This window comes from Copadichromis virginalis, linkage group LG16, assembly GCF_057382275.1.
Source record: "Copadichromis virginalis isolate Kocher_CV1m ecotype Utaka linkage group LG16, C_Virginalis_male_GT1.1, whole genome shotgun sequence".
In the NCBI taxonomy this organism is placed as follows: domain Eukaryota; kingdom Metazoa; phylum Chordata; class Actinopteri; order Cichliformes; family Cichlidae; genus Copadichromis; species Copadichromis virginalis.
This window is the reverse complement of record NC_140633.1, coordinates 15,720,388-15,734,471: the sequence shown is the minus strand read 5'-3', so window position 1 is coordinate 15,734,471 and position 14,084 is coordinate 15,720,388. Positions and strand designations below refer to the sequence as shown.

Genomic DNA, 14,084 nt, shown 5'->3' with positions numbered 1-14,084 from the left:
AGTTAATCTGGGGAGTTTTTGGTTTCAGTTTCACATGTCACAGTCATCATTGTGAATGAACTACACACGCTGTCCCCAGTTTTCAAATCTCTGGCTTTTGTTCACGAGGAGCCACCTTTTAAAATGTCCTGTAACTGTACGAGTAGGTCAACTACCAATCAAGTGATGTCACAGTAATAATTGTGAGTCTGCTTTCAGATGTTCCCAGTGATCCGTGTTAGCTTTGAAAGGGCAGAGGGAAATTTCAGATTCTACTTTGGCCTTTGCCTGCAGTGACATTTCCAAAGCTCATGACAGACTGTTCAGACGCTTCACTTGCAGCAGGTCTATTCTCAATGCTCACATGATGACCCTATTTCTGTCTGGTCCCAGCCCAGAGGGAGGAAACACACCAGAGAACCCAGGTTTGTTTTTTAGAAAAAATACTTTATAAATCATGCAGTCGGTCCATGTTTTTCAACACAAACAAAACGTCCTTTCCACATTGCATGAAACAAGCTGACACAAATCCATAATCATACTCTTTAACAGCAGTGTGTAGCTCTAATGTGATCTTAAAACTAGTATTCACACACTTACACTTCACATGAAGCCACCTTAGTTAGCATTCATAAGCAGTAAAGCGGTTATAGTAAGCAGAGAAAAGGCAAATGCAGAGCAGTGTATAAACATGACGATACTGATACAGCAACACTGATGGAGGAGTTCCCCCAGTGCTGTAAAACGACATTGTATTAGGAATACTGCTTCTAAATGCTAACATTGGCTCCCAGAGTGAAGTGCTTGCATTTACACCTAAACTAAGTAATAAATATGATAAAATGAGTCTATTGTTCCTTTACAAATGAAGATAAATATGTTGCCAGCAGGTCTGGAGGCACTCTGTGGGTGCTGTGTGTCGGACAGGTGGAAGGTTTCAGGTCAGCGGACTCATCACGGAAACATCCTGATCTGAGCCCCATTTTATCAAACCGCTACAGGTAACATGCTGGTTGTGTGATGGTAAAAGCCATTTCTGACTGAACAATGAGCTGTTTGCTAATAATAATGATCACAGTGCACTCTCTGAATCAATGTGTTGCATTTAAACATTCAATTTCTCTTCCTTAGGTTAGCATTTATCAGGGTTAGTATCATTTTCTCACGGTTTTGTTTCATGATCAACAGAAAGTCTTGCCGCACAGTTGTATTCCCTTGCAGCCAATTCCCTTTTTATTGATTTGTATTTGCCTACAAAACATATCACCGCTAATTCAGCACAAACTAAGTTACCTTTAAATAATCCTTACATGCACACAAACACGTGATCCTGCAGAACCAGACACCACTGAATAAACTATTAAGAAGTCAAGGCTTCGCTTTTCCAATTGGCTGGTGGGACGCGGTTGACATTCATACGGTAATTAACTGAAAGGTGCCAGTGTGAAGCAAAGCAACAGTAGGGGTGACTGAGCCAGCATGTGCAGGGCTACGCCCCTTTACATTCTCCATAGAGCTCGCTTAGCTCTTAGTTTATTTTTACTGGGCTGTGAGGGGTCAACACTGAAGGAGAACCACTCTGACATCAGTCAGAGGTCAAACATGAAGCACATTTATGACCATATATGGAGGCTGCTAATAACATGGTGGGAGATGATGAATGAAGCCAAAGCTGAATTGCCTAACAGTGCATTTTCTGTAGTGGCCACTTAAAGCTGGCCCCAGAAGTGAGCCAATCCTCGTGGACTTCCATGTTAAAAATGCTAAAAACAAACTTTACAGCAGGACAAAAATATGTTTACAGCCTGGTACAAAAAAAGAGACACACTTTAAATGAGTGTATGACTTGTTCACTTAGAGAGTGGCTACTTTGAAAGAAGTTGTGGTCAGTCAGGGTCCACTACATCTCATTGAAAGGGACTTCCTCTTACCAAAACATCAGAGTAGTTTTGATTAGTCACAGAGTGTTACTGAGCACTAATGTAGCTTGCTCACTAAACCAGCTCTTCCTCAAACATGGTAACATCTTGCTCCAAAAACAAATAAACAGAACTGTGACTGAAGATGGAGCCACTTCAGCACGTAATGTAAAGCTTTTCTTTAAATCTAAAAAAAATCCCCAGTTTCAAACTAGCTAATCTGCATACAGCAGGAGTTAAATCAAAAACAACACTACAACCAAAAATAATTCTCATTAGTTTGATAAAATGAGCTCCTGCCTAGCAGCTGCTTTGGGCCCTGACATCAGCAGTGGGTTTTACATGCTTGCTCGGCTGCATTCAGCATGACTACAACACACTGCTGCTATTGCACACTTAAGCCCAAATATCTCCACCCACTGCTGTTGAAATTGAAAAACCATTTAAGTAATGATAGAAGTCCAGTGTCCATCCACACTGAAAATAAAGCAGCTAAATAACAGGAGCTTAGTCTGTCAGCAGTTAGACATCCAGCGAGTGTCTAATCTGCTGGCCATGATACAACATGTTGGTTTGTTTTCAGAATTTCTGTTAAAACAGGGGATTCATAACAGTCTCTGTGCCCCAACATGGGCACATGGCAGGACTCTGCTCTACCTTTGGTACAAAGATATGGGATTTCAGTGGTGTTGGTTCTGACTTCCATTACTCATTATGGAGTTTGCCACAAAAAAAGAAAAGAAAAAAGATTTAATATAAATGCCAAAATACCAGGATGTTCTACAGTATCCAGAGGGGGTACGGAGTATGTGTGTGCGCTTTTCTGGCCATTCTGACCTACAATCCCATGCCAGATACAGCGAGAGGGTCAGAGTTCAAGGTGCAATGTTATGGCACAGTATGTCCCAGCTGTGTGCACACTACGTACTTCAGTAAAGTGCATTTTGGAAGGCAGGAAAGCTTTCCGGCATTTGGGCATTATTAGTAACTTTGTGCTTCCCTGAAACTGCGTCACTTTGTTTTGGCGTCACTACATCCTGTATTGTCTCTCACTGGGACCTTTTTTCTTCTTTCTTTATGTCTTTCATTTTTTAAATTTTATACTTTACATGTCACGTTGCTGTACATTCAGTGAATTTCTTCTGCTTTTATTGTGATGTTGGTCTAATGCTCTTTGCCTCTGTGTTTGGAATATAAATTAAGCTGCCTTTCCATTTCCATTGCACTAAAAGAACCATACGGGGTGAGAAATGTTCAAGTGGTGCTCATCAGCAGACTAGGCTAGCCACAATAAATGTTTGCTTTCACAATCCTCAATTTCTGTCAGTAAATACTGAGAAAAGCCCTGCGTGTTTTGACACAGTGCACTGCAATGTCTTCAAATGTGCGACCAACAGTCCAAGACCAAAAAAATCTTCAGTTTCACAATCATTTTGACAAAACACAACACAACACACACTCAAGCAGCTGGAGCCTGTGTTTTTTTTTTTTCTTTCTAAAGCTGCTTTTCCATTCAGTGTCCAGAGTTCCAGGAACTAAACTGTTCCTTCATACAGATTAGCAGCAAATTAGTCCATTTATAAATAGGTGACAGCTGGTTTAGCATTAGACTGTACACAAAAAAAAGTCCAGTAGTTGGTGGTAATTCAGTACTCCAGAGTACGCCACCAATCACACGCCACACTCCCCTCTGACGTTCCTGTACTTTTGAGAAGTGTAAGCAGAAACGTTTTCCTCTGGAACTTAACCTACACTCTGGTCCATCTGATGGAAACACAGCTTACTTAAAAAAAAGGTTTAAATTATTCAGCAGCTTCCAGAATAATTTCAGTCATTGTCTGGCTCCAGCTGAACTCTTTGCTTTCCTGTGTCATGTGTGAAACTGAATATCTTCATGTCTTGGGCTGTTAGGTGCAGGTAAATGTAACGTTAGAGAATCTGTGTGCAAAAGTAAATATCTAAAATATCTGAATAAACTCTGCATGTTGCAGCTCATCATTGCTTTGTCTCCGTTTTCAGTTGTGTGCCTGCAGCCCTATAGCTAATGTGTACAGAAGTGATGACGCACTGGCCTGACGCACCGTGGGGCCTCCATTTGACCTGCGGGCTCAGTTTCACTACCAGATCAAGGTCTGATACAGGAACCTGCATTAGCACCAAGGTGAAAATCAGCTGGAGGATCCACACCAGCTTTAAAATCTGACACAGGAAATGGTTTCATTGTTGTGAGAAAGGCACTTTCAGTTGGAACACAGTCTCTTTTCGGGCTCTCTGACGTTGTTGTTTGTGGGTTCGTGTTTGTGCAGCAGAGGGAGGTTGTCGCTACGTGTGGTGGACCTCGTGGAACATGAGCTCGCGCGGGATGGGCGTCTCGGCTCCGTAAACACTGGAGGCACGCCGCTCGAACGCAGAAACCATCTGCTTCACCACCTCATCGAAGAACACGTGAGCGAGCTGGGAGTGGATGAGGGAGCGAAATTCAAAGGAGATCTGAGGAGGAGGAGACGGTAAAGTTAGCAGCTGAGTCTCTAACTTTGTGACTGTATGAAACACATGATCACAGAGCACATTCTCACATAGTGGACATTTTCCAGTATGTTGCCCTGCAACAAGCTGTTTGTACTTACAGCAAAATCCACAGTGCAGGTCCGGGGGTACCCAGGGAGGCCAGGGCTGAAACGCCACATCGTCTCCAAGTGGTTGAACAGTTTACCCTCTGAGCACGATGCCTGAAAAGCAACATGTACAGGTTTTCTGCGGTCAGTCAGCAACAGGAGAGACATTGCATTTGTGAATTGCTTAGAGCAACAACTGTAACTTTACAGCCTCAGAAAACACTGCAAACACCCTCTGAGCAGCCAAACAAAGGAAAAAGAATTTCCAGCTGAACTTTGCACCTAATCCCAGCTTCAAAGACGGCCTGTTTTGACTAGGGTGATATTTACAGTTTACACTCTCATACCCAAAATGTGTGGAGTGCTTCTCACTCCAGCCTGAATGATTTTCAGTCAGTGTGATAGTTCACCAATCAGGGCAGTCTGTTCTATTTACATTTTACAGACATTGAATTTAAGGCTGATAACCCTGCCTTGATCTGCCTGAAAAGAGCAGATAGTGTTGCAAACGTCTCTCGCACCTTTCACACCTCAGAGAGGTGCCGTCTGAGTGTTATCTTCTAATGATAACAGTCTGTCAAGCTAATCAAGTTCGCAGATGACACCACCGTCATTGGGCTCATCTCGGACGGGGACGAGTCTGCCTACAGGAGGGAGGTTGAACGTCTGGTGTCTTGGTGCAGCCACAACAACCTGGTGCTGAATGCCCAGAAGACAGTGGAGATTATTGTGGACTTCAGGAAGCACACAGCCCCACTCCCCCCCCATCATCCTGACTGACACCCCCATCACCTCTGTGGACTCATTCCGCTTCCTGGGTACCACCATCACCCAGGACCTGAAGTGGGAGCCCACCATCACCTCCGTCATCAAGAAAGCCCAGCAGAGGATGTACTTCCTGAGGCAGCTGAAGAAATTCAACCTGCCAACACGGACGATGATGCAATTCTACACTGCAATCATCGAGTCCATCCTCACCTCCTCCATCACCGTGTGGTACGCTGGAGCCACTATCAGGGACAAACAGAGACTGCAGCGTGTTGTGCGCTCTGCTGAGAAGGTGATTGGCTGCAGACTCCCATCTCTGCAGGACCTGTACACCTCCAGGACATTGCGGCGTGCAGCTCGGATCTCAGCTGACCCTTCTCACCCTGGACACAGTCTGTTTGACCTGCTCCCCTCAGGCAGGAGGCTCCGGTCCATTCGCACCAAAACCTCTCGCCATAAGAACAGTTTCTTCCCCTCTGCTGTTGGACACATGAACAATAACCATATGACTGTTCCCACCACTAACACATGACCCTACGCTGTGTCACTGCATCATTTCATGTTTGGCACTGATCACCACCTGCACTCATGTATATATCTTTCTACGTAGCACTCATAATTCTTATTCTCATGTATATATCTCATGTATATCTCATGCACATATCTTTCTTTCTACTTAGCACTTTAATTCTTATTGTCTGCACTGAAGCACCGCAGCAATTTCCTAATGTTGTAAACCTCAACATCTGGCAATAAACCCATTCTGATTCTGATATTCACACTCACCTCAGCCTTTGTTTGTTCAGCTTTGCTGAGGTGAGACAGGGGCAGGTATTGTCTCCTCTTTTTTCAATTGTTATTCAGCTATTTGTGCCAGCCTTCACGTCTCTGTGACAGCCAGCTTTTTACACCCCCTTCTTGTGTGGCCAACTTTCCATCACATGTTGTGTAATGACAACAGGGATAAATAACGAACGAGACAAAAATATACAACGTTGCAGGAAGACGTTAATCAGGACTTAACACAGACAGCCCTTTTCCACTAGTACCCACTTGTCTCGAAACGACAGGGTTTTTAGGATTCTCCATTAGGTGATAGTACCTGGTACAGGGCAGTTTAAGTATCAACTTGGTTGGGCTTTCAAGCAATCTGAGGCGATCCAAAAAGGTGACAATGACAGACTGTGTGCCACGCATTGGCCAGTCAATGGCGTCATTCACTGAATCATTAGAGCACTTCTTTCACAAAAATCAATACCACCATTAATGAGGAAAAACAGCTGCAAAAAAACAAAGCAACACAGTGGTCCCCGAGTCTGACAAAAAGCAATAGATCAAATCAAATTAAATCAATTCACTTTTATTGTCACATCACATGTGCAGGTACATTGGTGCAGCACATGTGAGTGAAATTCTTGTGTGCGAGCTTCACAAGCAACAGAGTTGTGCAAAATACAAGAATGGCTACATCTGAAACTAATAAATATATGTACAATATATAATAGTATATGCATTTCTGGATGTGTATACTAAATATTTTTCTGTGTGTGTGTGTGTGTGTGTGTGTGTGTGTGTGTGTGTGTGATCAACCATCATCCTGTGATGTCAGACTTTCTGCCATGTTTCTATAATGCTCCCATACACATTAGGTGGTACTCCACTGCAATGGAAAACGACGGTAACCTAGTAGAGTCCAGCTGAATAGGCACCAAGAGTGTCTCCCCAGCACAGACCGCTGGCCTGTGTTGACTAGCTGCAGACCTTTTTCTTTTTCTTAACACTTTAAAGCCTGAACCATGAAATAACTGCCAGAAAACTCAAAATATTGTAAAATGGAGTGTTTATTGAATAGGCTGACGACTTCATACAGCTACTATGAAGGTTACTAAATGGGAGCTCATGCTTTGTCGTGCCAATCTTCATTCAAAAACCGTATCCTGACTTTGACTTGAAACCAGCTTAATCTGTGACGTCCATCTAAATGAATTTTTCATTCTTACCGTTTTAGTCTGTTTCTTTTAGATTGAGTGTTTTCCTTTACCTACTCTGTGTTTTCCTAATAATGTCACAGTACTAACATCAACAGTGGATGTTTTTTAACCATGAGCTTGAAGCAGTATCTTACCTTGACCAGGTGAGGGCGTACTGTAGTGACGAGGGAGGTGTAGTTCTCCACTACAGGGGGGAAGCCCACGGTTAATTTAGCCTTGCAGAAGCCGGATCTCTTGAAGACCACCTCGGACTTCTTGCACCAGGGAACAAAGAGGCGGTAGTTTTCCACCTCAGCCACCACTTCATAGATCTCCTGCATGGAATACCTGCAGGGACACGGAAACAGAGAGAGCGAATATGTTAACGCAAGGCTGCACATCACCAAGGAGATGAAGGTCAGCAACTGTGTGACAAGACACCAACCATAATACAACAGCGTTGACCCAGAAAAGGCTCAAATAGGTCAGTAGGGGGATGTTGGAATAAGGGAAAAAGAAGAGCAGTAAAGCACACAAAACAAAAGTCGGAGGTGTTGAATGACAGACACGTACAGACACTGTGTTACATAACTCCAGACGTCCAGCTGAGGGAAAATAGCTGCCAGTGCCCATGTCTATTTATACAAGCAGATTTAGTGATTATGACCTCTCTGAGGAGCACAGGAGGACATTTAGTGCGTCACACACACACGTAGGGTACAGAGACCAGACTCCCAACACTCACTGGTACACAGGGCATTTCAGAGCAGCTGAGCGCACCGCATGTTGCTAATACTGGAGATCACTGACATTGGTGCATTATATCATATTTTGGACCTTCAATTTCAGCCCTTGTAGCCGTGTGGTTTGGTTACATTTCATCTCTTCTGCAATGGACATAAAAGCTCAGCAGCAGGACAACCCAGACGTAAAGTCTGATTAGATATCACAGAAAGACACTGAGAAGTAATTATGGATATTGATTAAGATTTTCTCTTTGTTGGTGGCATTATTGATTGTGCTCATAGGTCCAGTTCTTTATCAGTGCCATTACTGATTTCTGATCATTTTGCTGGGTGTGTAAACATGTTTTTCAGCTGTTTTTTTATCTGTGAGTCAGAGGACAGGATAGAAATAGAAGTCAAAGGGCTTGCGTGTGACTCAGGCATTCTACAAATCATGACGTCATTGTTTAACAATGTGCTACCGCCAAAAACCGATGCCAGTTATGAGAGGAATTAGAAAGCTTGGAGCCATTCTGATGGATGAATGTTTTTCCATCCTTTTTCAAAAGCTGCCTGTGAAACTATTTTTAAGTTTTCAGGAGGGTCAGCGTATTTCAGTCAAACAAACACAAACAGGAGCTAAAGATATATTTTAAGGACTTTAAGTGGTTAAATACAAGCTGGGGAAAAAAACACTCGCAGGAGAGAGCTGAAAAAACTGTTTCTATACAAAATACAAGTTTTTGCCCGCAGACACTGTCTCCTCCTGAGATAAAAATCCTGTCCAAACGTGTCTTGAGGCAAAAAATAAATTAATTTAAAAATAAAAATGACAAAAACACTGTAAGTGGATCCAGACTAACCCAATGATGCGTCTCTCTGAGTACTCCTTCTTCTTGGAGAAGGAATCTGCGAGGTTGAAGAAGCTGCGTGAAGGCAGTGTAATGGGGCGCCCTGGCACGGCTGCACTCAGCAGTGGGTGCGCACGCATCATCAGGATCCCGCATGATGAAAGGTATCTGATGACCAAACAAAAAACAACAAGTCACCAACAACGCAATAAGCTCTCAGAAAGCAGAGGAGACCAGGGCGCATCGATCTGTTGTTCTCAGTTTGGAAAGTTTGTGTGATTTGACCCCAGTCTAACAGCAGAGATCAGAGAATGGCCAGCACAAGCAAGTTTTGACACAACATTGACATTTCATTATTCTTTAAATTCCTTTTAACACAACAAACAGGGTGTGACTGTGTTTGGTCTGTGCTTCCTGCAGTGGGAAATACTGGACTGTTAAGTACCCACAGCTCATGCCTCTCACTGTGGGTTCTTCTTCATCTTTACTCTTGTTCAGGCTAAAGCACACAGTGAAGCACATGTCATGCTCCTGCACCAGACTGTGGCCTCCCTCGTAAAACGATATAAAGAATGTTAGGCACCCAGAAACATTAAGAAAAACCTTTCTTTAATTCCCCTCCTGGCCTCAAAAGCCAGACTGAGAGACAACTGTTTCCTCCTCTCCATTTTGTACTGTGAAAATGTTCCAGTAGCTGCTGTTATGACATCAAGAATGTTTTTAACTCCTTTCTGGATCAACATTCTGCCAGCTACTCAAAAAACTGCAGTTTCTCATCCAAAAAGGTCTAGTTTTTACCCAAACAATCTGAGGCCACAGAAAGCTGCTTAATGACAGCGAGTAGCCTCTGAGTTTTATAAAACACCCCAAATTCTCTTTTTCTGTCAACACCCAGGAAACAGCCATTCTGTTTAAATAACTCAACTGTCAGGGGATAAAGTCTGCAGGAACTCGGTGCTTCCATTCTCATGATGGCCAGTTGACTGACCCGTGCAGTGTCCGAGGTTCTAGTTGAAAGAGAGCTCACAGGGAGGGTAGTATATAACTATCACACTGTCTGCAATACAAAAGCTTCCAGGTGGAACTCGCATCCTGGAGTTTCTGTTCCTGGAGGCTTCAGCATAAATAGATCTCTGACAGGAACTGTCTGGGTCACAGGAAGGAGTCAGTTGAAAAGCCGTTTTAATGTTTGTGCCTCCACTCTTGAATGTGTTTTGTCCTCAGGGTGCACAGCTGTAATATTTTTCATAATCAAGCTAAGCGGGACAGGAAGTCCTGATCTATACCAGCATATAACCAGCTGATTATCCTGCAGTACCTGTAAACATAGCCCAGCCCCAGCCTGGGGAGAGGAAACTCGCCACGCCTGCCAAGCATTTGTCACTCAAATAAAACAAGTCACACAAATACAGATGGCAGTAACGTAACAAGGTCAAGGACACTGATTTTACTTTAAGCTTTGGAGGGGAGGGTCTGTGCAGACACCTTTGTGACCAACTATCCATGTAACCCAGGTGGGAGACGGCAAGCAGACTTCAAAGAGATAGAACAGGAATGACTACTCAGCCATTTGCTCTCCAGGTCTCTGTGTCTGCATCTTACAATAATCAAGATCTTAGATTAGAATATTTTCTCACTCGTTCAAGATTTCCTCACTGTGAAAGTTAATCTACAACTATTTGAATGAGTGATCTTTAAAGTCTCTTTTGAGACCTAAAAGATTTCTTTGTTTGATTTTTCTGTGGTGGTTTTTTTTTGGTTTGTTTTAGCAGTAAATTAAACATGATTAGCAGTTCTAGGCAGCTGATCACACAAAAAAAAAATCATTAACTAGTAAAATCAGTTAAGTCTTTACATACACTTCCCTCCTTTTCTCATTTCTCAACATTTTTTTCCAGGCTATTTTCTTAGACTGTTAAGACTGTCTTACACCTCACTGACAGAAAGGCTCGACTTGTTCCAACTTGTCATAAATATCTGTGAAACAATTCATGATGTTAACTGAGGAAAAATAAAAAAGGGTTGCTATATGGTGATAAGAAAAAAATGTGATAATTAGTTCATACTTAAAGTGGACCTACATTTTCAGCTTCAATTTTTTGTTCTTAAACAACTGAATAGATCACAATTATCCCTGTACATCTTTCACAGGTACAGTTACACATGTAGTTCATCCTCTGTCTCACACAAGCCTTTTAGTTGAGTTGGTTTAGTTTAGCTCTTTTCTTATGATTGGTTGCACCCTCATAAATATTTTAACAGTAAATGTTTTAGAGTGGTCTCTTTTTGTTAAGAGTGAGCACCTGTAAATTAATGACCATATTTAAGATAGATACATAAGATGGAAAATAAAGAAGAAAAAAATGCTATGTACCCTTTAAAATAATCGCCCTACATTGTTCGGTGATTCATTACTTGTACGCTATAAAGCTCTTAACATCACATCAGCATTTGTTTCCAGCTTCTACAATGTGATGATTAGGTTATATTTATAATGTTATATTGATATAAGTAAAATATATGTGGACTGTGGACAACCACAATCCACATATATTTTCTACTTTAATCAACTCTACAATTAATCAAGTATGTAATCCTTCCTCAAGGCAACATGTAGCAGTAGCTCCAGAGAAGGTTGGATCAGGTGAAAAGCCCTGCCCCAGCTCTCCCATGACACCATGAATGGGACAACTTAAACTGGCTCATAACCTTCACCACAGCAACTTAACTAGAGATCCTGTTACTCAGGCATAAGCAGCCTGTAGGCGCATTTTCATTGGCCACTCCTTAGGAGTGTGTCTAAGAGGGGTTTTTTTGTCCATTGTGGCTGACTGTAGCTCTGTGTTCCAGAGTACCCCTGCCACAGCATGACGGGAAGCAATTCAATAACACATCGATAATTACAATAAATTTAATGCTTTTTCAAACATTTTGGTGTGACAATATAACAAGTTAAATATGTGACAGCAACAGGCTGTGAAATAAGAAGCATAAAGGCCTGTTTGTGGCACAGGTGTGCAACAAGACTGACTCACAACTGTCAGAAAAAATATGCCAGCAATTATAAGCATTCAATGAGCTTAGAGGAATACAATTCCCACAGGTATGGAGTTTTGTAACCTGTTCCCAAATGAATCAGGTTTTCCATTCCCATAGTAACTCATCCCCCACTGCATCAAATTCCAATGTACCCACTGCCCTTAAACAGGAGCCTATTCACTCCTGTTTTACTACCTGAAATATGATACACCTGACCTCTAAACGTATCCTGGGTACAGGCTGAGAATGGCCCAGAGCAAAAGGTGAATGAGACACCTCAAACTCCACAAAGGTGCAAAGCAGAATTAAACCCAAACAACAGACGAGCTGGACAATGAGTTCATGGAAGTATACAAATACACTGAGAAACTAATTAAAGTAGCACACTTTGGATTTGTTTAACACTTCTTTAGGAAAATGTAGATAAAAGCATTATCTTGTTTAATTTTAAGGGAGCAGATAATGTGCTCTTGTTTAGGCTAAGGTAACAAGTAATGTTACCTTGTGATGAGTAAATATATAGACCACATACAGTAGCAGATGCTCATACTAAAAATGACCGAATTTTCAAATAATGAGGTCGGTGTATGTATAAGTGCACCGTGTGACCGAAAACCTAAGACTTCAGACTGCTCTAAACTTAGAATTTCATATAGCCTTACTATGGTCATCTCAGGCACACAGCTCTGGCTGTGAGCAGAGACACCCCACCCACCCGCTGTTCAATCAGAGGAAAGATGACTTAAGGGAGGGGGGTGGGAGATAAAATGGCTGAGAGAATGGACTGGGGACTGGATTAAGACCAATATAAGAGATAACTAGCTGAAATAGAAAAAGGAACCTAGACTAATCATCTGAAACACTGTCTGCTTAGTGACAATACGGAGTATTAAACATATCTGCATGGTTTATAATATACTCTTTCGCAGTCAGCTTTTGATGTTAAAGAGAGGCTGTTGTATAAACAGATAATGACTGACAAACAGTAAACTTAATATAATATATGCATCACATGTGAGACAATAATTGGTGAAAAGCTGCTACAGGTTCTGGTGATGGTTTCATTTACCAAATGGGACTTAACGGTTTTAGGAATATTTTCAGACTGTACCTGCATGTCGTTTTTACTACACTGTTTTGCAAATCACAGATAATCGATGCTAATCGTTACGATGCTTCTAAATTTTTTTATCGTGGGGATTTAAATATGTAAAGTCTTCAACTTGGCTGTGCTATCAGCAGTGGTGGGACGTAAAAGAAAAAAAAAACCCACTACGCAGACATAGTAATAATTAATGAGCCTGGTTTATAATCAATACATAAATTATCGCGCATTTTTGTAGTTTACGCTAAGACTGCTGCTCCCCACAGGAGAATGCATATAGTCCAGTAAAAGAAACTGAAATCAGCTTTACTTTTCTATGCGTGAAAGTGAAAGAGCGACAATTTAATGTTTCAGTGAATATAAATTATTATGTAATGTGCTATGCGGCTTATCACTGCAACATCGTGGCTGTACTACATTTGCTATAAGATAGACCAATACTGCTTTTACTCGACCCTCATTTCACTACTTTCTATCATCTACAGAGATGTAGTTAACTAATTCAACGAGATTCTTGAGTCAAATAGGGCCGTGAATCGTACACCGCGGCAGTGTTTAGCTACCCCGTACCAGAAGTTTAACTTTGGTATAAATGCTCGTTTTAGAGCTATGTCTTCATATTTTACACCGTCTCGTTTCAGACAACAACTTGAAAAAGTCAAACACTTTACCTAACGTTGCTTCTGTTCTGGATATCCCGGTTGGCTGTGGACGGTAACTGTTTTATGCACTCAGCTACTTTCCTCAAGTTCCGACCGCATCTCGCCATCTTCTCTTCTTCTTTAACGGCTTTGTTCACTCCCTCGCTATCAACCAGTTGACAAGGAGCTCAACGCGCAGTTTGGCCCGACCCTCAACTGGCCTAACCCGCTTGCCATTGGACGACCTGAGGCCACCGAATGTTTTTATTGGGCGGTCCCGCCGTTTGTCACGCCAACGTATTCAGGTCCGTGTGCACGAGCTCGCACGCGCATAGAGTCACGAGTTGTTGGCTCGGGTTGCACTACTGAGAAAACCGGGTGAAACCTGTTTGTCTTTGTATATCAAAACTATCAATAGGTCAACGTATTGACCTGTCGGCTACACTACACCTTCTTTGTTGTCATTTATTCC

General features: G+C 42.2%; 1 protein-coding gene across 1 annotated transcript; it reads right to left on the bottom strand.

The window, feature by feature from the left end:
* Positions 1–405: 405 nt before the first annotated feature.
* Positions 406–13,860, bottom strand: coq10b (coenzyme Q10B). The gene is made up of 5 exons (XM_085435560.1): positions 13,643–13,860; positions 8,840–8,995; positions 7,407–7,599; positions 4,526–4,627; positions 406–4,388 (listed from the first exon to the last, which is right to left on the bottom strand). Exons 1-5 carry the CDS (start codon positions 13,738–13,740, stop codon positions 4,221–4,223), a joined length of 717 nt encoding a protein of 238 aa, XP_085291686.1. The 5' UTR covers positions 13,741–13,860; the 3' UTR covers positions 406–4,220.
* Positions 13,861–14,084: the final 224 nt, after the last annotated feature.